This window comes from Drosophila hydei, unplaced genomic scaffold, assembly GCF_003285905.1.
Source record: "Drosophila hydei strain 15085-1641.00,03,60 unplaced genomic scaffold, DhydRS2 tig00000131-arrow-arrow-pilon, whole genome shotgun sequence".
NCBI lineage: Eukaryota > Metazoa > Arthropoda > Insecta > Diptera > Drosophilidae > Drosophila > Drosophila hydei.
The window spans coordinates 606,846-634,358 of NW_022045671.1; the positions used below are offsets into that span (position 1 = coordinate 606,846).

A 27,513-nucleotide genomic window follows, 5' to 3' on the forward strand; every position below is an offset into this window, starting at 1 on the left:
ATAAGGCTTGCTTGCTTGCAACATAGTTTTCCTTTTTCATATTTTTTCAATTTTATTTCCCCTTTTCGCATTTCATGCGCTGCATAAAAAATTGTATATTAACCGTTAACTATGATAATAAAAAAAATGATAGTGCAAAGTATAAACAAATTCTAGTTGTAAAAAAAAATGTATTTAATTATTTATATAGGCATACGAATATTTTTTACAGTACGAAACAAAAATTGTTTTTCGTTTTTACAGTAGCTTAAAATGTAATATTTTTCTCGTATAATTTGATTTTGCTTTAATGATAATTATTCGCAATGCGTGCGGCAAATGTTGAAAAATTGCCGAATGAATTAACAAATATAAATTTATAAGTGCCTAAACAAAGGTTGTTGCCATATCAATATCAAAAGTTGTTTCTCTTCAAGCAGAATCTACAATTGATTGAGAGAAAATCTACATTTCGTATACGGCTATAAACATCAGATATATAGCCTATATAGTCCTTGATCAGCAGAACTAAGTGGTAAAGTTGATATACTGTACATTTATATAGATACACTGCCAAAACAAAACTGATTTAGGCAACATATGTTTAGTTTCTTGACTTTCATGACTAATGAACAATGAATAATGCATAATGAAAGCGTTTTAACTGTATACTGAGCATGTACCCAATGGAAAGTTAACAATTAATGAGCATTTCGTATAGCTTAAGTACTAAATAAAACAAAGAAAAATTTTCGATTTTTGATACATACTAAATTATATCAAATTGAAACAAGAAAAAATATAATAAAAATCAAACTTTGCAAACTTTAGATATATAAATATACCTTTCACATTTTCTACCGGCAACTAAAATAATAATTAATTAATGAAAATATTTTTCATTCTATATATATAAATATGTAAATAATATTGATTAAAAACCAAATAAAATAATAAACAAATATAAACAAAAAAAAATAAAATTCAAATAAAATATTGAAATACAAAATAATAATTTGAAAATAATAACAAAAAAAAATGTAATAACAATATTAATATATATCTAAGTATTATTTAAAAGTCGTGCTCATTAATCAATGTTAGGCATTGGGTACATTTATACATTCATATTATTATAGTTTATGAAACATTATTATTATTTAAATAAGCATTGTTTTTGTTTCGAATTTCATAGTATTTTGGGCAGTGTATATACGTATATAGTGTCTAAATTAATAAATATTTCGAGAGTGACATTTGCCGCACACACAAGAAAAATAATTTAACAAGCTCAACTGAATATAATACTTGAGAAGTGGGCGTGTCGCCGCCCTCCCCCCAGACTTATGCACTAGTATTTAGGGTTCTTTTCGTTTCTTTTTGCTCATAGTTAGGAATTTGTTTTTGCACTTAAGTTTAGACACGTAGAAATTGTTGCTGCTGCTGCTGCTTCTGCTGCTGCCGGATCATCGAAGATAGAAGATGCTTCACAGTTGTTGTTACAGGATCATTAAATCAGCTGGAGAGAGAGAGAGAGACAGAGATGTCAGTTTGGATCTGTATGGAATTGAATGTTGTTCTACTCACTGCACTGGCGCAAACTCTAGACACGATGCGTTAGATGCGTCGAATCACTGCGTTTTGGTGGCGGCGGCGGCGGACGCTTTTTGCGCAGCGCCGCTGTTGCATCTGCCACAGCTGCTGGCGGTGGCACCGGTGGCGGACCAGCTGCATCCACCATGCTTGTTGCAACTCCTCCAATTACTGCTGCTGTTGCTGCTGCTGCTCCATTGCTCTGGGCATGGACGTTCTCATAGAGCGCGTATTCATTGTGCGCATATTCGTAATGTTCCTGCACCCAATGGCTCACGTTCGCCGTCTCGCGGTAATAGTGCGAGCTATTAGCGCCCGAGTTCAAATTGTGGGCTGCTAGGAGATCCTCATTGTTGAAGTCACGGAAGCCGAGCACCTCGTGCGGCGTTGTTGCCGGCTCCAGTTTGCATTTCTGTGCCACCTGCCACTTCTTGCGCATCACACGCTGTAGATCCTTGAGGAAATCGCGCGGCGGATTCGATGCAGACTCTTGCAGACGCTTCGGCGATGTGACCACATCGCTGCCATTCTGACTGCAACCGGACAGCCGGGACAGATCACTGCGAGGCGGCAAGAGTGGACCGGGCGAATAAATCGGCTGCGACTGCAACTGCGGCTGGTAGCCAATGCTGCTGTTCGAACCGCTGCTGAGCGTTGTGCTGGGCGAACGCAACGGCAGCTGGGGCTCCGGTGAGCACATCTTACGCCGCAGCAGCACCGGCGAGTCAGCAAATGAGACCTTCTTCTGCACGGGCGGTGGCGGCAGCTGGGCAGCGGCTGCCGCAGCTGGTCCCACATAGTCGGGCGGCGCTTTGTAGGGCGGTGCTGCTTTTAGCGTTTGCTTCACAGCCGGCTTGATGGGCTTGGCGGGCACCGCCGGCGGCAGTGTGCCATTACTATTGGGCATGACCATGCCCATCGACATGGCCATGGACATGGGCGTCGGTGTGAGTGGGGATGTGGGCTCCACATAGGCGAGCACCTCCTCGGGCGGCGGCGGCGGCGGCAATGAGGCCAACGACAGCTGCGATCCATACACATCCTGTTCGTCAGCATGCAAAGCGGGTGGCGGTGGCGGCGGTGGCAGCGAGTCCAGCGACAAAGTCGACGAACACATCAGCTCCGCATCGCTCAGTCCTGGCGGTGGCTTGGCACAAATGCTGGGCGTTGGCGTGGGCGTTGAATTCGAAGATGATGACGAATTGCCATCGTTGGCGATGGATGCCGAAGCCGATGCAATCACATCTCGCTTCACAGACGCATTCACTGGCACCACCGGGCGACGCTTCAGTGTGCCACCACTGCTACCATTGCTCTCCTGCGATTTGCGACGACTGTGCCGGCGGGTCAGTGTGCCGCTGCGCTCGGGCGAGGCAGCCGAGTCACCAGCCACTCCGCCGCCGCCGGCGACTGCTGCTGCTGTAGCCACTGCAACTGGTCCGGTAGTTATTTCGCCCACCTCCTTCAACTGACGCGTCATTGTGGTCAATGGAAGATTGGGCTTCATGGAGGGTTTGCGCTTTATGGTGCCGGTCGTGAACTCCGAATCGAAGGCATTATTCTCATCCGACAGACAGCCGCTGGAGCTGGAGCTGGAGGCGCGCGAGATGCGGCCACTGCTCGAGTTCGACATGCTGCTGATGGCCGATGAGACGCTGCCACATTGCGATGGCACCGCCGACGAGATGCTGCTTATCGATTCACTGCGCATCGAGGCGGCAAAGCTGCCACCAACACCAGCTGCTGTGCCGCCACCCGAGCACAGCTCCTCCATCAGCAGCTTGTGATTGTGCCACAGCTGTTTGCCGTATTTACAAATGCGTATGGCAGTTACCCAACGATCGAGCGTGGCCCCATCCTCGGCACAGAGCATTTTCAACGAACGGCACGACTTGCCCAGAGATGAGTCCACAGCAGCCTTGAAGCCAAATGTGTGGTCCGTGGGCGATTTATATTTCTTGCGCCAATTGATGCCCGTGTAGACGTTGTGACCGCTGAAGAGCGTCAAGCAGGCGAGATCGCGTGTATTCTTCGTCTTCTCCTTGGGAAAATAGTAGAGGCCGGAGGAGCGCAAGACGAAATGATGCCGTTTCCAGGCCTTCTTCGGATCGGCCTTCATATAGAGCGGCCCGTCCAGCTGCAGCTGAGCGTGCGTCTCGAAGAACTCCTCCAGCAGCATGTGACGTGTCTGCTCGTCATGCTGGCAGCCCGGCGCCATCTGTGGCCCGGGCAAATACAGCTCCGGCCTAACAAAGAGCGACACCTTGTCCGGACGCTGTTGAAAGAGCACTCGATTGCCCGCATCCGAATTCCACGTCATCAGATTATCAACCAGTAGTTCATGATCCTCGTACAGGCGCTCTAACAATGGAAATATCAAATATATCAATCAAGCTCTTTATGGAGAAGGAATGGGTTTTAGAATATCCCATTTAAACATACCCATTTGCAGATCGCCCAACTGCTCGATCAGCGCCCACGTGGGCTGCATCTGGACATGATTCTTGTCCGCAAGCAGGCGCGTCACAAGGCCACAGCCCATGCGCTCATCCACCAGCAGCGACTTGGATGCCCCATCCGCCGTGAAGGCCTTCACAAAGAGCCGCCTGATGGTCGCACTTTCCAGCTTGTGCAGAGCCAACTGAATCTTGGCAGCCTTCGTTGAGGATTGCAGCGGCTGTTGATGAAGATGTTGCTGCTGCTGCAGATGCAGCTTCTGCTGTTGTAGCAGCAACTGTTGCTGCTGCTGCTGCTGTTGCTGCTGCAGCGAGGTGTTGGACGAGGCGGACGACTCGCTGGACAGCAGCGAGACGGTGTCACTGAAGGCTGAATCATTGTCAGGGGATTCAGTGCGTGGCTCACGGGGCGTTACGACGCCCAGCGTAATGCCCATAGTCATGTGGCCGGTGGGCAGTCCGCCTATGACAACACCACCTGCACCACCAGCTCCAACGCTGTTCAGACCATTGCCATTCTCGGAGATGCCCGACGAGGACGATGTGGTGCTCACGTCTCCGGAGATGCTGCTATTTGTGCGTGAATGTGTGCGCGACGAGGCGGCTGAAACGGAGGCCAAAGCCGGCGGTGGCGGTGGCGGCGGTGATGCAACACCAGCACCACCCAAGCCACCAGGAACAACGCCCGCTGCCACACCAGGCAGGAAGCTGGCCTCGCCGTAGCTAATCTGGGTCTCCAGCAAGCTCAGCTCGCCGAGTATCAGATCCAGTTCGGACTCTTGGGTATCCTCCAGATTGGCCATGGAGATGCGATAGGAGGCGTGCGTCTTGGCGTCCGGCGTCGATCGTTCGCTGTGCTTGCGCAGTTTGACGGCGCCAGCGCCGCTCGTGTTATCCCCAGTGGCCAGCAACTTGTGTTGTGGACTTCCACTGGCAGTTGCACCAACAGCAACACCAATGCCGACACCAGCTCCTCCGCCTCCTCCTCCTCCTCCTCCAATCGACTCCGATCCTTCGCTGGCAACGCCGCCAACGATGATCCCCTGGCTAGTTAGCTCAATTATCTGCAAACGGAAAGAAAAGTTTAGATTAGAAAGTTACTCAAATCTATATCTTAATAGTTTACATGCGCATTCGAACTGATAGATATTATATAGATAGATTTCATATCTTATACAAGAGCTCAAAAGTAGTCCCAATATCAATTTCAATTTAAAAACTAAAATGCTTTTTTTATATCATGTGATTTTTCACGTATTTCGATCAAGATTTTAAATTTTATAATTATTATTTTTTTTGTTTCTGTTTTTTTATTTTTCTATTATAATTCAAAAAATATTTAACTTTAAAAAATTAGTCTGAGAATGTTTACATTTGTTAAATTTTGCATTACTTTATATTTTTAAAGTAATTCATATATTTTTATTTATTGCTTTTTTAAACTTTTTTTTGTTTTAAATTTAAATTTTTTTTTATTTATATATTTTTTAAGCAAACATTTTTTTCGTAATGTTTGTCATTTTTATGTTTCTATACATATTTTTAATTTTTTAATTAAATTTAATTTTAATTTTAATTTTTTTTTAAGTTTCAAAAAGTAACTTTAAAATTTATTTTGAGGAATTTGAAATTTAGCTCGTGGTTCATGTTTGTCCAACTCATTAAAACAATTTTTTATTTGTTTAATTCGTATCAAAACTGCATTTTTATAATTTAATTTAATTCGTATCAAAACTACGTTTTTATATGCAAGGCCCATTGACCTTGAAGGTAGTCAAAAATTGCTTAAAAGATTCTCATTAAATTCGCACAAATAGTCCAGACTGGCTCCACTTTTAGTTTAATATTAAACACATTAACATAATATAATTATATATATAAATTTTATAATATATATAAATTATATTATATTTAAAAATTATATTAAATATAAAAATATAGACTATATATTTCAGTTCACCTGCCCACAGCAACAGCTGTTGAAAAGGGAATTGAGCTTTTGCAACTGAAGGCGTTGAAATGCAAACAAAATACAAATAAAACGCAGGAGACAATCGCGATCAGTCGTTCGACCTGTAAAGACGTGAATTCGAACAGCCTTCGCTTAAGCTCTACTGCTGCAGAGTTCTAAAAATAGAACTTTGCGGTGCATTCTTCAACGCAACAGCAACAAAAACCGCACACGCAGCGTTTTCTTATCGCTTGCTTCCGCGTAACTCAATTGCTTTAATTGCAATTTACGAAATTTCGTCGCTTGGCGCGAGTGCGCCTGCACTCAAAAGCACAATCCGCGATGACATCTAATGTCAATAACCTCGCTACAGCTGTAAAGGTAAATGCAGAAATGCAAGCCCAGCTTAACGTTGTGATGGCAAATAGGCAAGCCTCCATCATGCCAATAAACTCAAAAATAGATATCGCCTCCGTGCAAGGCATCACTAACAACAAAAACACGAAACGTAAACAGCCAAATTCACCAAAAACCATCAAGAAAAGGCTCATCTTCGACGAACCAAGCACCAGCAATGCAGCATTAATATCAGAAAATCGATTTTCACTGCTCGTAGAAGAAGATGAAGACTACAGCGAATCACCTGTAGCTCCAGAAGCCCCAGTATTGACCGACCAGCAAACTACTCCGAAACCTCGTCCGCCCCCCATATGGTGTCCAAACATCAAGTCTGTGGCCCTACTTCAACAGATAATAGATAAAGTAATTGATGCTAAATCATACGTAATTAAGCCAAAGAAGAATAACATAGGTGTATTAACCCAATGCAGTGAGGACTATCGCAGAGTTATAGACCACTTTACTAAGCTGGAATTGGAGTTCCACTGCTACCAGCTTAAGGAGGACAAACCATATAGAGTCGTGTTCAAAGGGCTTCACTCCAGCACTGATACAACACTAATTAAAAAGGAATTGGAAACCAAAGGCCACACAATTACAAATGTGCACAACCCACTGAGCCGTATGGACAAAACACCGCTAAATATATTTTTTGTTGACGTGGCTCAGGCCCCCAACAACAAAGAAATTTTGGACATTCGAGTTGTCTGCAGGCAACGCTGCACAGTGGAACTGCCAAGAAGATACAACGACCTGACACAATGCCATCGCTGTCAAGAATTTGGACACACACAACGCTACTGCCACAAAGCTCCCAGATGTGTGCGTTGCGCCGGGAAACACGCATCCAAAGACTGCACCCGCGAAAAGGACCAGGCACCAACTTGTGTGCACTGTGAGTTACAGCACCCAGCCAACTATAAGGGCTGCCAAGTATACAAGCGGTTGCGCAAATTGCAATCCCCAGCACAAAAAAGGAGTCCCACACAAACACCGTCTACGGGTCCGAGTACTGCTTCCGAAATTACAAGGCCCCGGAGCATTACCCAAGCCACGAGCTTTGCAACGCCTATTAGTGGTGTTTCTTACGCACAGGCCGCTAGAGGTGGACCGTCAAATAAGAATACCACAAGTGACACTTTGTTCACTGAAATGCTTCAGCAACAACAACGTCAGTTTGACGCAATTAATGCCGAGCTCAAAGCGATGCGAGAAGTACAATCCCAACAAGCAACCATGCTAAACAGTTTAATGGCCATCATAACCAAGCTTGCCTACAAATAATGGCTTTACGTGTGGGTATCTGGAACGCCAATGGCCTGAGAAACAAGACTCAGGAACTGGCTGCGTTTCTCTCACAAGAAAACATAGATATAATGTTAATAACAGAAACTCATGAGTGCCCCACTACACAAATTTTCGGATACGAACACTATCAGGCTCATGGTGAAGGAGCAAACTGCTTTGGTGGATCCTCAATCCTCATACGAGCAACAATACCGCATACACCTTTACTGCCAATTTGCAACGCAACAATGCAGGTCTCAGCCATCACCCTGCCTACGTCTATTGGAGCGATCGAAGTTGCGTCAATTTATCTTCCGCCAAACACTGGTCTGTGTGATCATCACATGGAACAGGTTCTAGGCCAAAGGTTGAATAAGACCCTCATCGGCGGCGACTGGAATGGATGGCACCCATTTTGGGGAAGCAATAGTGCGAATCGTCGCGGAGAAGTCATATTTGAGGCGATTCAAAACTTACAATTCAGCATATTGGCGACTGGAGCCCCCACCCGTTACCCAATTAATGGACACAGGCCCTCGGCAATCGACTTCGCTGTCTACAAAGGCATCTGTGACCGGCAATTGACCATTGAAGAATCCTTGGACCTATCCTCTGACCACCTGCCACTAATAGTCACAATCCACGCGCAGCCACAGCCCTTGCCCATTAGGAAACAACTACTGCCAGCAGGATCAGATTTAGGAGTCTTTAGGCGCGAGCTCCATTACTCTTTGCACATAGAAATGGAACTTAACACTCCTGAAGACGTGGACTACGCAGCAAACAAACTGCAGGAAGAAATAGTCAAAGCTGCGCACCAAGCCGCCCCACCATCTTGCCAAACAAGACAACAGTCTCCGTACAACATCCCCCTCACCTTGGAGGCCCAACACCTACTAATACACAAAAGATGGGCCAGGAGACGCTGGTTAAGATTACGCACGCCTGATGCCAAATCCATGTACAACGAAGCCACGAGGCATCTTAAAGCTGCTCTCGCCCTGCTTCAAAAGAGGTGTATCAGCGATGCGCTGGTACGAGCTGAATCGCCCACTGACGCAGAGTTTCAATTATGGAAATTTACAAGAAAGCTCAAACGGCAGCCAATACGACGTCATCCCATTCGGAGCATTTCTGGTTCCTGGCACATTGGAGACGAAGCTCAAGCTGAGGCTTTTGCAAACCACCTTCAAGACCAATTCACGCCGGTGATTACCGCAGAGGCCTCAGAAATCGAAGCAACAGAAGACATCGTTCTCTCGCCCCTCCCAGCTGAAGACCAGATAACTGGATGTACAAAAGAAGAGGTTCTTGAACACATCAGAAGAGTGAAGGCAAAAAAATCCCCTGGATATGATCTAATAAACGGCAGAGTCCTTAGAGCACTGCCTGACTCCACCATAGACTACATAACTATGGTGTACAACGCCATGCTCCGCATCCGGCACTTTCCAGCCTGCTGGAAGCGCGCCGTGATTGTGATGATTCCTAAGCCTGGCAAACCCGTGGGAGAAATTGAGTCGTACAGACCAATTAGCCTGTTGCCAGTACTCTCCAAAATATTCGAAAGAATATTTCTGGAACGAGTACTGACACATCTGGGACGCCAGGAGGCCATTCCAAACCATCAGTTTGGCTTCAGGAGACAGCATGGAACACCGGAACAGGTTCACAGAGTTGTGCACCATATCCTTGGAGCCTTTGAAGAAAAGATGTACTGCTCTGCCGTCTTTTTAGACATCAAACAGGCGTTTGATCGAGTTTGGCACCTGGGACTGCTGCAGAAAGTGAGGACCACCCTTCCAGCCCCATTTTTCGCGTTGCTATCCTCATACCTTATTGGAAGAACCTTCCAAGTGTCAAGGGGGCAAACAGTATCCTTGACTAGACCAATTATGGCTGGAGTACCACAGGGTAGTGTTCTAGGCCCAACACTTTATACTTTATTCACAGGAGATATGCCAACTCCCGAGCCAAATATAGGAAGTACAGATGCAGTACTCATAGCGACCTATGCAGATGACACCGCCATCTTATCACGTCACGTATCTGCGCAAGAAGCTTCAGACTCACTACAAAAATATCTGGACTCTTTCGGACGCTGGGCAAAACGGTGGTGTATCACCATTAATGCACAAAAGTCTGTACATACTACCTTCGCCACTAGAAGAGGAGATTGCCCAAGCGTTGCATTGGGGCCCACTATTCCCAAAGCCTCAAAAGTAAAGTACCTTGGTATCACTCTTGACAGAAGGCTGACTTTTAAAGCGCACATAAGTCAAGTAACCTCAAAATGCAAAAGCAAGCTAAAAACCCTCGACTGGATGCTGAGAGCTTCAAGCAAGTTGTCTTACAGCAGCAAGGCCGCCATCTACAAGGCAATAGTTGTCCCAACCTTCGTATATGGTATCTCTCTATGGGGCTCCTCGGCGAAGACTACAAGGAACAAAATTCAGACCCTGCAGAATAAAGCACTACGCAGATGGACTGGAGCCAGCTGGTTTGTAAGAAACTCAGTCTTACATAGGGATTTAGCAATTCCCACAGTTGCTGAACTCATTGGGCGACACAGTTCAAGATACGCGGACAGACTTGCAGCGCATCCTAACCATCTCGCAAGCAACCTGGCTATAAACAACAATAGGCGAAGACTGAAGAGATTGCATCCTCTAGACAATATTAGAACTAATTAAGATAGTAGCTACAAGTGCAGAATAATTGGCATATCTGCCCTCCCATTAGTTAAGGTTTAGAGCTAAATGCGCTATAGAGTCTAAGACAATAAGCTGCAACAAAATAAAGAAATAAAAACGAAAAAAAAAAAAAAAAAAAAAAAAAAAAAAAAAACGCAGGAGAGAGTGAGGGAGAGAGAGAGAGAGAGTGGGAGAGTGAAAGACAGGGAGAGAGAGAAAGAGCGCACAACTGACAGTTGGCGCATGTGTTTTATGTACTTCATGAAGCGCCTGCTGCAATGTGCCACGCCTCCACACGCTGCCCCACTCGTTAAGCAACAGCTGTTGGCCATAATCAGCGTTCGCTAAGTTGGTACGTGCCCCACTGTCGATCGCAGCTCAATCGCAGCTGCAAGCGCATTGGCGGCGACTTCCAATCGAATCGCATCGACTCGAGCTATTTTTTTTTTGCTTTTGTTTTTGTTTTATTCACTTTTGCAGTCAAACACGTTACACATTTCCGTCGCAAAAGGCAGCAACAGCAACAACAACAACTACAACAATAATCAAAGCTAAGCCGCTGTACCCCTTAGTACAAGCCAAGCACCTCTCCCCCTCTTGCCCAGCTTTGTTGATTGGCATTATTCCAGCTGCAGTTGCAGTCGCAGTCGCAGTCGACGTCGACGTCGCCGTTGCTGATAGTTGAGCGTTTTTTATCGCCTAAAGTTGTCGCTTAGCATTCGTTGTTGTTGTTGTTATTGTTGTTGTTGTTATTGTCACTGTCAGAGTTGGCAAGTGTTAAGTAATTCCCCAAGTCATAAGTCACGTACTAACGACTACAGCTGGCAGCTAGCCAGAGCGAGCGAGAGAGGAAGAGACAAAGAGAGAGACAGCTGCGAGAGGAAGTCAGCGTCTGGCAGGCAAAAAGGAGTCAAAGACACACAGATTTAAACTGACTCCATTTTTGTCACGTCACATTGCAGCAACAACAACAACAATAACAGCAACAGCAACAATTATAATAAATATTTATGCAGCTGTAACTTTTTCTATGAAATCTCATAATATTTATCTTAGCATTCCAAGCGCGAAACGCAAGTCTTTAACTAATACAAATATATCAAATTCTAAAGTTGCTTTCGCTTAGTCAACTCAAATGACTTATTCAGCATTATATTACCTAGTCTGGCAGCTCAAATACATTTTAGCAGTAGATTTATATAAATACAAACCACAAATCGAAGGTTCAAATTCCAGATAAGTAAAACTATTTAAACAATCTATAACTAGCAAATTCATATAGCTAACAAATGTACCTAACATATATGCCCATTCTATGATGGGTATAAGCATATATATGATATGTGCAGCTATCATAGATCATATTTACGTGTCATAGATACGTGCCATATATGCCTATCATACATATATACCCATCATATGCATATAACTAGCGTATATACCCATTATCTACATAAACCTAGCATATATACACATCATATATACCTAGCATAGATACGTATCATATACACCGAACATACATACTTATCATAAGCATATATCTGTCATATATATCCTTCATATACATATTATACTCGTCATTTATATATGTCATAGATACGTATTACTATATAACTATATATATATATAACATATATACCCATCATCGACATCTAATTGTGCTCATATGATTAATATTTGTAATGCTCATTTCTACATCAATTTACAGACAATCAATTTGCTATAACTTATTAATATATTGAACTATCTTTAACTTTAACTTTAATCTTGAAATACTATCGTCAGGAACAATAAAACTGCATAATATATGCATTATTTATACTTCATATACATAGAGTATATATATATATATATATACTTATAGTACATAATCCATAAATAACCCTTGAGAGTTCTGCTTTATCAGTCTCGCTTGTAGTTAATGTTAATTATATAGCAAATACTTTAAAGAATCTTATGGTCGAAGGTTTGTTGTGATTTACCGCTTGACGCGTAGACTTGACAGGTAACTGACAACTGCTGAGAGGGTGACAGAGAGCGAGAGAGAGGGAGCGCGCGTCTCAGCTGGCGGCTTTTAATGGTCGAATGAGTCACAAAGATTTTTGAAGGCTTAGGGTAATTGGCACTTGCTGACATGACATGATTGACTGACTGATTGACTGGCCATCTCTCTCTTTCTTTATCTCCCTCGCCCTCGCCCTCGCCGTCCCTCTCCGTCGCATCTCTTTCCTGTGGCGCATTGCAGCACGAAGGGCAACTAAAGCTGCCGCTGCCGCTGCTGCCACAACAGTTGATAAAATCCAGCAACGCACAAAGCGTAAAGAATACAGATACAGATACAGATATATATATATATGTATATATATATATACTCTATAAAGGGGATAAGCGCACAAGTGGGTAAGTGAGGGTAAAGGGGCCACGAGGTCGCCTCACAATGGATTGCTTGGACGACTGCGTTGATTTATGGGTTCAAGTGTGCTATAAACGAAGTGTGTGTGTGTGCCTGAGTGTGTGTGTGTGCGTGTGCGTGCCTTCGACTATTGCCATTACCAAAAACTTTAATTTTGTGTGGCATACACAACCCCAGCTCTTGCTGCGGCCCTGCTGCTGTTGCTGCTGCTGCTGCTTGCTTTCCATGCGTTTTGTTCAAAGTTCAATGACAGCAACAACAGCAACAACAGCAGCAGCAGCAGCAGCAGCAAGCTATTCTAATTGAGCCGCATTGACAAACACCAAATGTACTAACAACAGCAACAACCAAGTTTAGCTGCCTTTAACAAAAGTATTAGACATGAAGCTACCCTAGCTAAACGATAGATGATAATCAAATTAAATAATGACAATAACAATATTCATACTGTATACAGACAAGTGTAATATCTAGCTCTTACGTACGTTATGTCTATATAATAGATAGCGACAGTTGTTAATTTCATTAATTTGATTTGGTTTCAACTGCACAGAAGCGAAGAACTTGCTAATTGCCGTAGATATAAGTTAATGCTATAACCGGAATGAGTTTTACTTTACAGCAGCTTGGTCTAGTCTACTTTGCAGGCCATAAAGTCGAGTTCTAAACAACAAAATTAGCTTAAATATTAAATTCTGACATCATAGGGTATTCTATACAGGGTATTTTAGAGGTAGCATACCCAAGTGTACAATTACTAAGCTCATTAAGTTGCTCAGTTCAGTGGAACTCGAGAGATGACTAGTTGCATTAACATTTGCATACGTCGCCACTCCACCCCCTCCCCTCTCCTCTCCAGCAGCTTCTTTGATTTACAGGGTATGTACATACACACACACACACACACGCACATTGAGGTCGTGTCGTAGTTGTGATCTGTTGTTAGTTTACGATCTGCTATTTGCATAGTTCACATGATGCCTGCTGTAGCTGGCTGTTCAGGTAGATCCATTTGTGGGGCTAAGGTGTACTCAAGCGACAACAACAACAACAACAACAATGACAATGCTAATGCTAATGCCAATGCTACATCTCTAGCAGTTTTCTCACTTTAGATTCTCAGCCGAGCAGCTGAAGAAGAGAAAGCCCAAAGAACTTTGAACTCAAATAAATCTTAACTTTGGATCATTTGATTTCCTGATCTATTGTGACTTCTTTTTCTTTCGATCAGTTGTGATCATTGAATAGAATTCTTGCTCCAATTTACCTGTACTGCGTAGCAGCTGCTCACCTTCGAGCGTGATCTTATTTCAATGCTTAGAGACTCTAATTATAGCTAGTTGATAATGGATTGGTCATTGATTCTGCTGTCTCAATTATAGTCGTTCCGATAGCTTTTCTTCACATCCAGCCATTCACAATGGCAGCCAACTACTGTGACCTTCGCCTGATATTAGTTTGCTCCAACAATATTACTGCTTTATTTATATATATTATATTACTCAAGCACTGCCAGCTGCTGCTCTGCTTTCGAATTCCGTTTAAAAAGTGTGAAATATGAATTCGCCTTCGGCAGCGCCAACTCTCTACAGATTGATTCTGATTCTGATAAATAGAAGCATTGTAACTGAAGCCGGTTACGATATCTAAATATCAAGCTCATGGAAAGTGGAACCTGTTTGCACTTGCCTTACTTTGTCATTTCAATACGCATGTAATTCCCAAATGGTTGAGGCTTAAGTCCGTGTCGCGCCACGTAGCGCCATCTCTGCTATGCACGAGCCCCGAAGGTTCTTCGAATAGCTTTGATCTACGTAAGCTTCTCACTTTCTGTATATTTATTCGAAATAATTAAGGAATTATATTGTAATATAGAGCTCTCTAGTCTGAAGAGGCCTCTTTAATCAAACTCTTAGAGCGTGGTAGTGACATTTATATGACTATACAAATCTGGGAGCATTTTCAATAGGTTCCAGGTATACGGACAAGAGCCCTTAGGGCATGCTACACAATTAACTTAAAAGAATAACAAATTTAATGTTATTGAAACATGAAAATTGTTTTTTTTTTTTGCTTAGCTTTTCTTGCGTTGCAGGTCCCTGGAGCTGCAAGTTTAGGGAGTAGCTGAAATATTTGGGATAGGCCTCCATTATACATTTACATATGCTCGGCAACTGTTGTAGTATGTTGCATGTTGCATGTTACCTGTGGCATGTGGCATGTTCGCTGATCATCTGAATAGAGTCGACGAGCGACCTTCAAAAACTTGAACTAATTCTGAGTGGGTGGCAGCAGGTGTTTTACTTTTAGCTAATTGGCAAGCGAGTTGCAATCGTAACGTTAATTACTTTAGCCCGAAGTGGACTTAAACTAGATGGCATAATCATACTAAAACTAAACTAAGTAAATGCTGTCATTAACTAAGCAACGACAACGACAACGACAACGACAACGGCAACGGCAACGGCAGCAACAACACTTTAATTAACGCCAACTGTTTTGCCGGATGACGTCATCTGCATTGTCACAGAGCGTGGGCGAAGAGAGGGAGGAATGGAGCGCGAGTGAGTTGGGGCTGGTTCCACCTGACTCAGCTAGGCCAATGGCTCGCTTCCTCTGCATATATAAAACATAAAATATTTTCATGTTTGCGCACATTTACAGCAACTTCCGCAGACAATTAATAAAAATAACAACAATAGACATCATAATAATAAAGCCAAAAATAATAGAAAATTGAAAAAGAAAACAAGAAAAAACTGATTTCATAGCAAAGGCAAAGCAAAAATACTCTAACATAGCGAAAAGCTATTGCCTTGCCTTATGATATATAAATATAATAAATAAATAAAATATATTATTGATATATATATATATTGTTATGTTATTTATTTATTGTCAGTTTTGCCTTAATTTAAAAACTAAAATTGTTAGCAATTAAACATCCCTTTTCTGCCAAACAATTAAAATCAAAAAAAGAATTGCAATTCAAATAAATGTCAATCAATAAAATATAACAAAAATTAATTTTAACATTTTTAAATTTTAACATTTTAAATTTTAACATTTTTATTTTTTTTTTAAACTTTAACATCCATTTTACATCGCTCCATAAAAATCGCTCTGGTCTAAAATAAATTCATTCTGGCCAAAAGTAACGACATTTGTAAGTCTCTTCTTGGCATTCTACACTGAGCAAAAAGTGGGCACCTTTTTGTTATTGAATTTGGTTTAAGTAGAGCAGCACTACTATTTTAATGAACACAACTGTAAGGTATATCTATATATATATATCTACATAAAATTCAAGCTCAGCTTATCTATGCTAAAGGCAAGGCTTTATCCAATGATACCTTCGAGGAGTATTTGCATAGATTGACTTTGTGGCCACAGCATTGGCGCTTCACAATGCGTGACCAGACTGTAATTCCCAGCTTGTAGGGTATACGAAAAGAGACACTACTAAATGAATACATAAAATTTAGTATTTGATGGTCGCACATTGCCTTATTAGGCGAATCCCAAGCTATTTCTTTTGCGAATTTGTCGCTCGTAAAGCGACGCTATTCAAATTTCCAACTCAAACTTCCAAATGCTGATATATAATATATGTATATATATGCTGGTTCGTTAAGCAGCTTAATTGTAAAACAGGCCAAGTGCGCCGTTTCCCAATCAACAACAACAAACAAAGTCATAGAAATCGAATAGAAAAAACATAAAAACAACAGAATTTTAATCTTATAAAATAGAATTCAATGCCAAACTTGAGAAAGAGCTGAAGTTTTGCTGAGGTATTAAATATAATAATTACAAAATATATATCAAATTTCATTCGAGTTCGAGTATTAAGCAACATATCATATCATATGATATTCAATGATATCAAATTTTCTTTGAAATCGAAAGATTTTTTGTTGTACAAAATCTATCTGCATAAGGATCTGAAATTGTATTAGATCTCAACTGTGAACAGCTGTAAAAGTTTCATTTGTATATTTATTTTACTTCTTTCCTTTTTTATTGGGGGCAAATGTCCTGCTTGAAGCGTGCTCAAAAGCAAACCGAGAAAAGTGAATGGACAAACAAGAAAACACGAATTGAAAGCAACACGCGACCAAGCGAGCGACCCTTAAGCAACAAAAAACATCTGTCGCTGCTTTAAGAACCAACTATACAAAAAGCAGGGGAAAGAAGAGGACATATATATATATATGTATATATATATATCTGGTAAAGAAATCTGCGGCGCAATCTTTGGTTTCATCACACGGAATCGGGTTCGCTTTACCTTTTTTAGGGGCTGTTTTTTTTTTTTTTGTTTCAGTTTTCAGTTCCTGTTGCACAGCGACGCGTGGCCAGGCAACAAATCGGGGCAAGGTGGTTTTTGAAATGCATCATGCATAAGTAGGGAGTAAGTCGAGGAGTGTCTACAAAAGGGGCAGCAGCAGCACCACCGCCACCAACACCAGCTGCGTGTTGCACCTGCCACTTGGACTCAGACAAAGCAGCAAACGGCGTCTCGTGCACACCCAAAAAAGGTTAAGTGACGCACATTCGAGTTTCCTTTTGCTCTCTCCGTCATTCTCCGTCTCCCTCGCCCTCTCCCCTTCCCTCTCTCTCTCTCTCTCTCTTCTCCCTGTTTTGCTGATTATGAGATCAAGATAAGCGTCATCCTTCTTGTCGTCATCAACGTCACAAGTGGCCAAGCAGATGCGTTCTGAATTGTCTTTTTGTTTGAGCGTCTTTTGCTGTCTCTCTCGCTCTCTCCCTATCTTCCTTTCTCCTTCTCTCTTTGCGTGTGCATGTGTTGTGTGGGTACAGCCCTCGGAGCTGTCTACACTATAAAAAATTCAGTATTGATTCTTGTATAGTTATTTGTCTAAACAAAGTGATTGAGTGGAAGATTGATTGAATAACTAAGCAACTGACAACCAGATTGAGTGACTGATTGAAAGGCTGCTTGATTGACGAACTGACTGACTGATTGATTGATTGATTGGCAGCTGATCATTGATTGAATCAGTTGGTTGCCTAATTATATAATCAATCAACTCCCAGACTGACTACGAATTAGATGCTTGACTAACTGTTTGCTGAATAGACTTAATAATTGCTACTAAATTGACTAAGTGACTTACAAACTGCTTCCATATTTCCAGTATATTCATTAACTCAAAAATATCCCACTAAAGTAATTAAACTATATTTAAAATAAACTTTTATAGCTTTATTTTATGGAGTATCAAATAAAAAACAAAAACAAGAACCTATAAAACAGGCGGACATAAAATCTATATCTTTTCCGTGTAAAGAATACATTTTACCTAAATAGAAAGAGACAAATAATTTCTAATATATTTATTTATTGCTTAGCTAACACTTAACAATACGAAAATCATGTTTTCTGTCAGTGTAATCAAGTTGCTTCAGAGATAGCCCACCAGCCAGTCAGCAAGCCAGCCGTCAGTCGAAGCTGCCGGCAAATGCGTAATGTGATATTTGATATGGAAAAACGTGCTTCTGTCTTAGGGGTTAGTCGGTCGACTTAGACAATATACATATATATATATATATATATATATATATATATATATATATATATATATATATATATATATATATATATATATATATATATATATATTATATATATATATATCTATCTATATATATATATATATATATATATATCTCTATCTATATATATATATATCTATATATCATATATATATATATATATATCTATATATCATACTATCTCTCTCTATAGTATATATATATATATTATAGATATATATATATATATACAGAATACGTGCATTACATATGCAGCTCTCAAATTTTAAGTTAATGAATTTTTGGGCGCATCATCAATCAACTTGTTGATTCAGAGAGAGAGTGAAAGAGTGAAAGAGAAAGAGCGACAGCGAGGTATAGGGAGAGGAAGACATAACATTTGTTATAAACATTTTCAAGCCCCATTTTCGGCCGCTGCTACTGCACGCCTGCAGCTACATTATAAATCATATCAAAGAAAATTATATATAATGAAATAAAAACATATGATTATATGCTCCAGTAAAAAGCCGGTCGGTCGTACTGGCTGCCCTGCCTGCCCTTCTATTTCTTATTTTATTGCCACACTGACAAATTATTATTGCAGCTCAATCATATTTCGTTGTTGTTGTCGCAGTAAAACGAGCGGAACAGGGGAGACATTTCGTTTAGGGGCGGTGTGACTGCGTCTGTTACACAAAACAACATAAGACAAAACAACAACAACGCCAACCACAACTAAACGAACAAATGAATCGTCGTCTGAGTCAGCAATTTTAGCTAAGAGCCATAAAAGTGGAAAACAGGGCAAATGAAAATTCATTTCAAGTCGACCAAAACTTGACAAAAGCATATGGAATACGTGGAAATGAAACACAATTCGAAACGAATCGATTCCGAATGCAGAAGAGCGTATGGAATGCACTTGATAATATTCAAATTCTCATTTGCAATAATAGTATTTAATGCATCAGCTTTACCCGACGACTTTTGTATTTCATCAATTTCTCTAAAGCTCTTCAGCTCATATTCTATTTTTGTTAAATTTATTAGCTTATCGACGCTCACTGTACATAGAAAACTGAAAGCGAGATTTGCTCCAAAATGAAATTCAAACAAATAGTTTTTCGGTTTTTGGAATCGCATAGAAGAGCAATTAGGCGTGGAATGCGGAACACCAAATGTGCTAAAAGACCATATAAATTATACATATTCTACAATACAACTGTACAATTACACACAGACGTATTATGCATGTGTGAGTGTGTATGTGTGTGCTCTCAATTTGTTTGATGTTTATTGCGAGCTTTCGACGAAGTCAAGTGCTGCACTTAATTAGCAAAAAGACGGCATGGGAACACAAATGCGACATCCAATGGAAATGGCTATGGGCAACAGGAACGAATAGAACGAAACGAAATGTGAACAGATACGACGAAGAAACGGAACAAATTGTAAGGCAACATTCAGACGCGGCATAAAGCCCATTAAAAATGTACGCGACAATTTTGCCATTTTTTTCTTTTTATTTTTTTTAATTTATGTAACATTTGGCAGGCAGGAAATACCAAAGCGTAAAATGTTCGCAATGGTCGCCAGCAGCAGCGGCAGATTAAATAGCCAGAGACCAGGCAAAAAAAATGCAGAGTTCAATGCGCTAAATAATCCCAAAAGCAACAGCAACAATATACATATGTATGTGTGTGTGTTTCTCTGTCTATGTGCATATGTATGCGTGTGTGTGGATGCTAAAGCTGTGTGAGTGCGTGAGAGCTGTAGCAAAATGCAATCTATTATAGAAATTGGGTCACTGCACGCCCACATTGGTAACAGAGCCGTTTCATTCCACGTCGCATAGAGCTGATCCGACAGCAAGAAGAAGAGATAATCGTGTTTAAATATAATTTACAAAATGTGGTGGCCACAAAAACCGCAGCTAAAAATAAATAATACAAATACTGCGCTAATTTTGTAATAAAAGAGAGCGAGAGCGAAGACAATGTGCAGAAGTTATCCAGTTTCTGTTCTTGTTTTACTTTTCTCCTCCCGCCAATACAAATGAAATTACAAGAAATGCACAGGGTCATCGATGTGACAGAAGGAATGGGGGAGGAGCGGTAAATTTAAAAACGGAATGGCAAGAACTGAAATGAAACATGTAAAAATGTACATACATATGTATGTATATGTGCGTGAGCGTATGTTGCTCGATAGATAGACAAACAGATAGCTAAATTGACAGGGCTGGCGGGGAGTCGCAGTAGAGAGACGGGCCGATGCGCGACGAAGCGTCGTGTGAAGCAACAAGCCAAGTACATAATTTCGAAATGAATATGGCGACAAAAGAATTTTAAATATGTACGCGTATGCGTATGCATGCATGTGTGTAACTGAATGTGCGTCTGTGTGCGTGTGCACACACTTTTCCCCATTTCGGTTACTAAACGGAAACAAGCGATAATAAAATATTTACAACAGCAACAAAAATTAAAAAGAACAGCGGCAGAGATGTCGCGTCCGCAGTAGCCGCATAAATATTTCAAAGACTCACGCAGTCAGCGTCGCTGTCGACAAAGCAAAGCAAGGCAAGCAAAGCCCTGCCATAAGCAGCAAAGCGTGTAATAAGAATCATAAAAGTAAAGCACTGAAGCCTTCAACAACAACAAAAGCGTAACGCAGCAGCACCACAGCCATGTGCAAAAGTCATATGGGTGCTGTTGCTGTTATTGCTGATACTGCGTCGACTGCGACAGCGACCACAACTGAGACAGAGGCTGCGGCTGCGACTGGGGCTGCTGCGAGTATTGCCCGGCGAAAATACAACGAAATGCGCTCAACTGAGCGAATTTACTTCTGGGCTTTGGCAACTTCCGCCGCACAGTGTGCCAAGGCATGGCCTTGTGTGGGCGATTTCATGCCCGAAAGCTTATGAAATGTACTACTTAAAAATGGGAAGTAAAAATCAGTTCATATGAATACGAGACAAATTATAAATCGAAACGCACATCGAATCGAACAAAAGTTTATGCCTTGCCTGTGCATAGAATCGGAACTTGCATTAGAAGTCTAAAAATATGATCGAAAAATACATATAGACGTATATAGTCATTTCGGTTCAGGGCAAGCATCAACAATTAAGTTCACTACAAGGCTATATATATATCTAGATGTGTGTATACAATGAAATATGCGTGGAAAATCCCTTAAAGTACATTACAATAAAAATCACTCGAGAAAGTACAAAATAGACACAAATTCAATTACAAAGTTCAAGTGGAGTTTGTCCGTAATTGTTGTTATTTATTGTTCAAGATTTTTTCTAACCCCAAATATATGTATCTCTCTTTTCTTTGTTTTCTGTTCAATATTATCATAAGAAAAAACTAACGAAGTGAGTGTGAGTTTAGATCTAACTTTAGTTTCATTTAAACATTTTTTACCATTTTGGGCGAAATCAGCAGAAAATTGTGTTTTAAATATAAGCTAGTCACTTTTAGATGAACAAATACTTTAATTGTCTTTGTAATCATTCACTGTGGAATTTAATTTATTTGCTTAGTTTTTCTCTACGACAATTACATTGCAAATCAATGACAAATATCACACTGTGCTCTGTGTGTTCCATACTCCACATGCCAAAACTCACACTTGAACGATTTACTTCTAAATCGCGTGCGTGTGAGAGAGTAAAACGGTAAATGCTACATATGTGTGTGTGAAGTGGGCAATGTAATTAAAAAGAGTTGAGCAAATATTTGACGAACGTGCAGAAGCAATTAAACGGCCACACCACCAATAACAACAAAATGGGAGAGGAAGAAAGGGAGTGCGTGTCTGATGCGGGTGCCTTTTCAGGAGCTGCGGATGCGGGTGGCAGGATGACGCACATACCGTTACCATATGACTTTGCAAAAATAAAAGGAATTAGAATACAGGGACCGGCAGAACAAGAGACTAGACTTCGCGGCGTTGCCATATCCGAACACGAACGAATTTCGCTGCTGCATGCAGAAAAGTTGAATGAAACTACACAAATACGCTCACTGAGAGACTATGTGCGAATGTGTGTCTGCAGTTTATAGTAAAGAGCACAGCGATGAAGATAAGGCACAAAATAAAATGAAGTAAACAATAATATAAGCGTAAGGCATATGGCAGAGCGTAATCCCCCGTCCCTGTAGTATCGCTCCCTATCACTTGCCCACAATACCGGATTGGAACATTAAAGCAAAAGAAAAATAAACTGACGTCGATGTGCAACCGCCCCCGCAGACACGCACACATAAGACAAAAGCGAAACGCATTAACATTAACTGCCAAAAACAAAAACAAACAACTTCTCTCTACCTCTGCCTCGCTCACGCTCTCTTTTACTCCCCTCTCTGTTACACTGCTTTGGTTCGCTGGAGCTTTTGACAGTCAAGTCAACAGGGTTGTATTGCAGGAACAAATGAATACGTGTGTATGTGTATGTGTCTGTGTATGTGGCTCTTACCGCTTCAATGTTAACGTCAATTCGATTTCGATTGCCAGCAGCCCTGCTGTTGCTGTTGTTGTTGTTTGAGTTCTCTGCTCTTCAATTAAAAAGGCACTTTTAATTATTGCTTCATTTGCAGCATTTCACACGCGCATTTGTAGTTGTGTGCTTTGTATAAACAATAGCAGCTGGAGCTAATGGCTTTTGTTATTGTTGTTGTTAAAGGAACTTAATAAACGCGCAGCACAAACAACCACATTAAAAAAAATAAAAGGGATCAACTACAACAAACCCGAAGAGACAGCAAAAAGTTATTACCACGGCATAAGGCGCAATAAAATTGCGTATAAATGTGTGTGTGTAGGTTTGTAAATGCGACACAATAAAAAAAATATAACAAAATTTTAACTTTAACTGAGATGTCGCCTTTAATTGCCGCCGCGCGCGCTTATTACAATTTACTACTATTATTTTCCGTTTTCGTTTATCCGGTGCGCTGCTGTCACCGTCCCATACGCGCATCGGTCGAAAGATAAATGCGAGCAACGGCGACGACGCACTCACTATAAGCCTCACTCGCTCACTCGTTTGCTCATTCGCTCCGTCTCATGCTCTCACGCATGGCGGCAGCACCGAAGGTAACGCATGGCGTACGACGACAACATTCGCTGTAACGAGTGTGACGTCACATAAATTGTGAATGCGCGCAAGAATTTAAAAATAAATTAAACAAATTTTGCGCAGCACAAAATTTATAATAATTTTACACACATCATTAAAATAACGCCAAAGCGTAAATGAAAGAATTATAAAATGGAAAGAGAACGACTTCACCACACATATTTTTGCGATCCATTCATAGAACTTAATAATATAAACAAAATTTAAATATATCGTGTACCCTTATTGTGCCTTAGCAACAGAAAAAATGTTGCCCATTGGCAATACAGTTGAAGTTGGCAGCACTGACAATTACTTACGCAAAAACACAAACACATTACAAGGACTTGGCAGAAATGTGCCGTTAACTGTCAGCACTGTTGGTTGTCGCATGCTGTGCGTATCCTTGAAGCATTCAATGTTACTCGTTCGCCTCTTGACCATTGCTTTTTCTTTTCGCTTCTTTCATTTTGGCCATTTTCGGCACACAAAGCATGCGACACGTAATTGCAGTTAAATTTTATTGCAGTCACGTAGCACTGCAAAACAAATCTTACTAAAAGAAACAAAAAAAATAACAAGCGGGGGGTAAAAGGCAAAAGAAAGATTTAACCGCTGCGGCAAAAACAAAGAACGCAAAAGCAACAGAGTGCGTTGCTGTTCGCGGCTCCTTTTCTGCTCTTTCTTACTCTTGCAGGCAGTTGTTGTTGTTGTTTTTGTGCAGTATTCATACCTCAACGCCAGCGGCTGTTGGCTTTGTTTGTATGTTCATTTCTTTCTTTCTTTCTTTTTTCACTCTTTTTATTATTGCCCTTATATAAACAATTTCATTTTGAACTTCTGTTATTCCTTGTACTTGTTTTTTCTTTTCTTTTTTGTTTTTGCTTTAGAATTCATGCACGGTGAAAGTAATGGTCAAAAGTTCGTACCATGTACAAATCGGCAATTAAAGCGTTAGTACTTCTCGACTATGATTGCTGTTGTTGGTTGTTGATTATTGATATACCCTATTTTTCGTTATATGTACTAGATAGGTATGCTAAGTAAGCTATATATACGTAAAAGTAGATATATATATTTAATAACAAAAAGTAAACGTTTTCATATTATTAAAATATAAAAGAATTTGCCGTTTATTTTATTATTATTTATTAATTATTCGAAGTCTTTAAGAACTATTCATTGTATATCCCACAACAAACTTTAAGCTTTCTCCTTTACAGGGTATTTTATATTTACAGGGTATTTTATAGTGGACTCTGCCTTCAGTGTAAGCTCAAGTATTTTTGTTGTTTGGGTATTTCTTTAGCTGCAGCAGCTACAGCGGAGATTAATCATCAGTTGGTTAAATAGTTTTTGAGTCATTCGTTCCACGAGCTGCCCTGTTTTTATTTTATATTTTTTTTACTTTCGCGTTTCGAGCATTTGGCCAAGGTAGTAAGACGGCATGCACTTTGTACCTGGCAAAAACTCCCTTCCAACTCGCCCCCTTATAACGCTCTTTGACACACACACACACTCTTTCCATTGAAATCTTAAATTATTTATACACGTGGCCACGCCCCCTCGGCAGCCCACACGCAATCAAAGACAATCACTGCAGCAACGACTGCAACGGGGCTGCCAGCGCCACTGTCAAAGTTACTCATATGAAAAATATCTAATAAGAAAACCAATAAACTGCATGAAGAGCAAGCTCAGCTGACGGCTACGATACGGACTGCGACGCAGACACTGAAACGCAGCGCAACGGCTTGTCTGTCTGTGTGTGTGGGGGCGAATGCGAAGTGGAAGTAAAAGAGAAATACATTCAAACGCAAACTGACATACATATATACATACGAACGTGTGCGTATAAACTTACATTTGTTGTTGCTTCCAGGCAATTTAGCGTACTCTGTTGTCGTGGGTGCTGTTGAAGATGTTGTTGTTGTGTATGTTGTAGCTGTTGCTGTTGTTGTATCAGTTGCTGCTGCTGCGCGGCAAGAGCACCACAATCCATATTACGACGTCGACGTCCCAAGCAGGAGGCAGGAGCAGCAATTGGTGTATAACAAATCCAATAACAAAGGAACTGCAGCTATAGCTAAAATGGACGTGATCCGATTTAACGGCGCTTGCTCGCTCTCTTCTTATTTGCTCCTTCTTTTACTCTACAAGTCTCGCACACTCTCTCTTTACATATATACATACATACATACATATATATATATATATATATATATATATATATATATATTTTTTTTTTTTTTTTATTTATATATATATATATTCATATATAAATGTATATCGCGCGCGCCCGCTTTTGATCAGTTTGGCATAAATTTGCGACTGCGTTTTGAATTACAATGTGATGTGGAATTGGAATTGGAATAGGAAACCCGTTGCACTTATTTCAATTTCTGTTAAATTTGCATTTCTCTTGTGTTCCTCGCATTTGTCGTGTTTCGTGTGATTCGTGCTTCGTACTTTGTGCATGCCCATGCATTCTTAAACCGCTTCCTTTGCCTGTCGTTGCTGCCGCTATTGCTGTTGCTGCGTAGGCGAATGCTGTTACTCCAACAACACGATTAAACGAGCGTGCGAACACAACGTACGAACGAATGAACCAGCAAGCGAGCGAGCAACAACGAAAGACGAACGACGACTGCCGAACGAGCACGAAGTCAGTACGCTGGAGCTGGGCTGATGCTGCTACACCCACACACATGCATGCAAATGTCTCTTTGTATATTGCGTTTATTTGTATATTTATGTACGTTTGTGAGTTTTACTGCTTATGTGTTTGTGTTTGTGCGTGTGCTGTGTGTGTACTCCACTACAACTGCAACTGAAGTGCCGTTCCGTTTGCTGCTGGTCGCTTTTACTTCATTTTTCCTGTCGTTTTGTTATTCCTCGCCTCCAACTGATTCCTTTATACGCGGATTTTTTCTTGTTGAGTTTTTGGGTGTAGTCAGTCAGTCAGCCTTTTTGTTGTTGATGTTGCTGTTGTTGTGGTTGTTGCTATTGCCGCTGCTTTGGCTGCTGCTACTAGTGCTGCTGCGCTGATTGCATTTGATATCCATCTTAAAAACTAACATTTTGAATTGCTTTTATATTTGTACACAAATTTCACTTAATCTATTTGCATATGCACATATGCATCATTTATGTTAGAACCGAAAAAAATAAACAAATAGTACTATTGAGCTACGTAAAAACACCCGTGCGTAATTTCCACGAACTTATGTTTGTCGTGCGTTTTTCTGTTAACTGGGGATGTTGATATCGCAGCGATATCTATCGATATGGTAGACACGAAATTGTGATAGTTTCATATCACGAAGCTATCGTATTTGCTTGCATCGTAATAGACATCGTAAGATAATTTTACCCATGTGCATACGGTCATTAATGCACTTATAAAAACGAAAACTGTTTGTGTATAGAAAAAACACTTGCCAGAGTCACAAGCTGGCAAAACAAACCAAACCTGAAGAAATATAATACCACAAAGCTATGCATCGCATGCCAAGAACATCGATAGAAACTTCGATATCGTTAAAAGCACTACGTAAGCTTTTCAACAAGACGTTATTAATTTATAAAAAGTAACCGTCTAAATGAAGTCAATATATTTTTGAATATGTTGTTAAATGTTTTTTTTTTTTAAATATTATGCATAAACAACAAATTTATAAAGATAGATAAAGATATATTACAACTAAGGATGCTAAACATTGTATTATTTACAAATTATGAAGAATGGAAATCTGTGCACATTTTGACTGTCAATTATATTCCTAAAAGCAACGCCGACGGATTTTATTTGGCATTAAAATATGAATATAACAGAAGGGTCTAAACATTCGCATTTGTAGCTGTCTAAAAAAACGATAAGAATTAACAATAAGTGCAATCGATGGTCATCAAAACCTTTGTGCATCCCTGGCCTTGCAGACAATTGGCAGCACTGGTTCGCGACACATTGAAAGCTGTGCACTTGCTAGCTCACGGTGCTGCCAATCACGCGTTAGTCTCCCCTACGTTAGAGTTTAAATTCTGAA

General features: G+C 40.8%; 1 protein-coding gene across 2 annotated transcripts; it reads right to left on the reverse strand.

The window, feature by feature from the left end:
* Nucleotides 1-1,078: 1,078 nt before the first annotated feature.
* LOC111598282 (ras-associated and pleckstrin homology domains-containing protein 1) lies at nucleotides 1,079-25,644 on the reverse strand. Of its 2 annotated transcripts, none has more exons than XM_023313462.2 (4): nucleotides 25,332-25,644; nucleotides 4,015-5,092; nucleotides 1,567-3,933; nucleotides 1,079-1,498 (listed from the first exon to the last, which is right to left on the reverse strand). In XM_023313462.2, exons 1-3 carry the CDS (start codon nucleotides 25,467-25,469, stop codon nucleotides 1,583-1,585), a joined length of 3,567 nt encoding a protein of 1,188 aa, XP_023169230.2. In that variant the 5' UTR covers nucleotides 25,470-25,644; the 3' UTR covers nucleotides 1,079-1,498; nucleotides 1,567-1,582. The 2 variants fall into 2 exon arrangements, with proteins under 2 accessions (XP_023169230.2, XP_023169231.2); XM_023313463.2 differs by lacking the exon at nucleotides 25,332-25,644 and adding an exon at nucleotides 22,826-22,894.
* Between the last annotated feature and the right edge of the window lie 1,869 nt (nucleotides 25,645-27,513).

Excerpts from the sequence above, each read along its gene's own strand:
- LOC111598282 (XM_023313462.2), bottom strand. The coding sequence starts at position 25,469 with ATGGATTGTGGTGCTCTTGCCGCGCAGCAGCAGCAACTGATACAACAA. Across the intron at positions 5,093-25,331 it reads GCCTGGAAGCAACAACAAAT|ATAATTGAGCTAACTAGCCA; the intron begins GTAAGTTTATAC and ends TTCCGTTTGCAG. Across the intron at positions 3,934-4,014 it reads GTTGGGCGATCTGCAAATGG|AGCGCCTGTACGAGGATCAT; the intron begins GTATGTTTAAAT and ends TTCCATTGTTAG.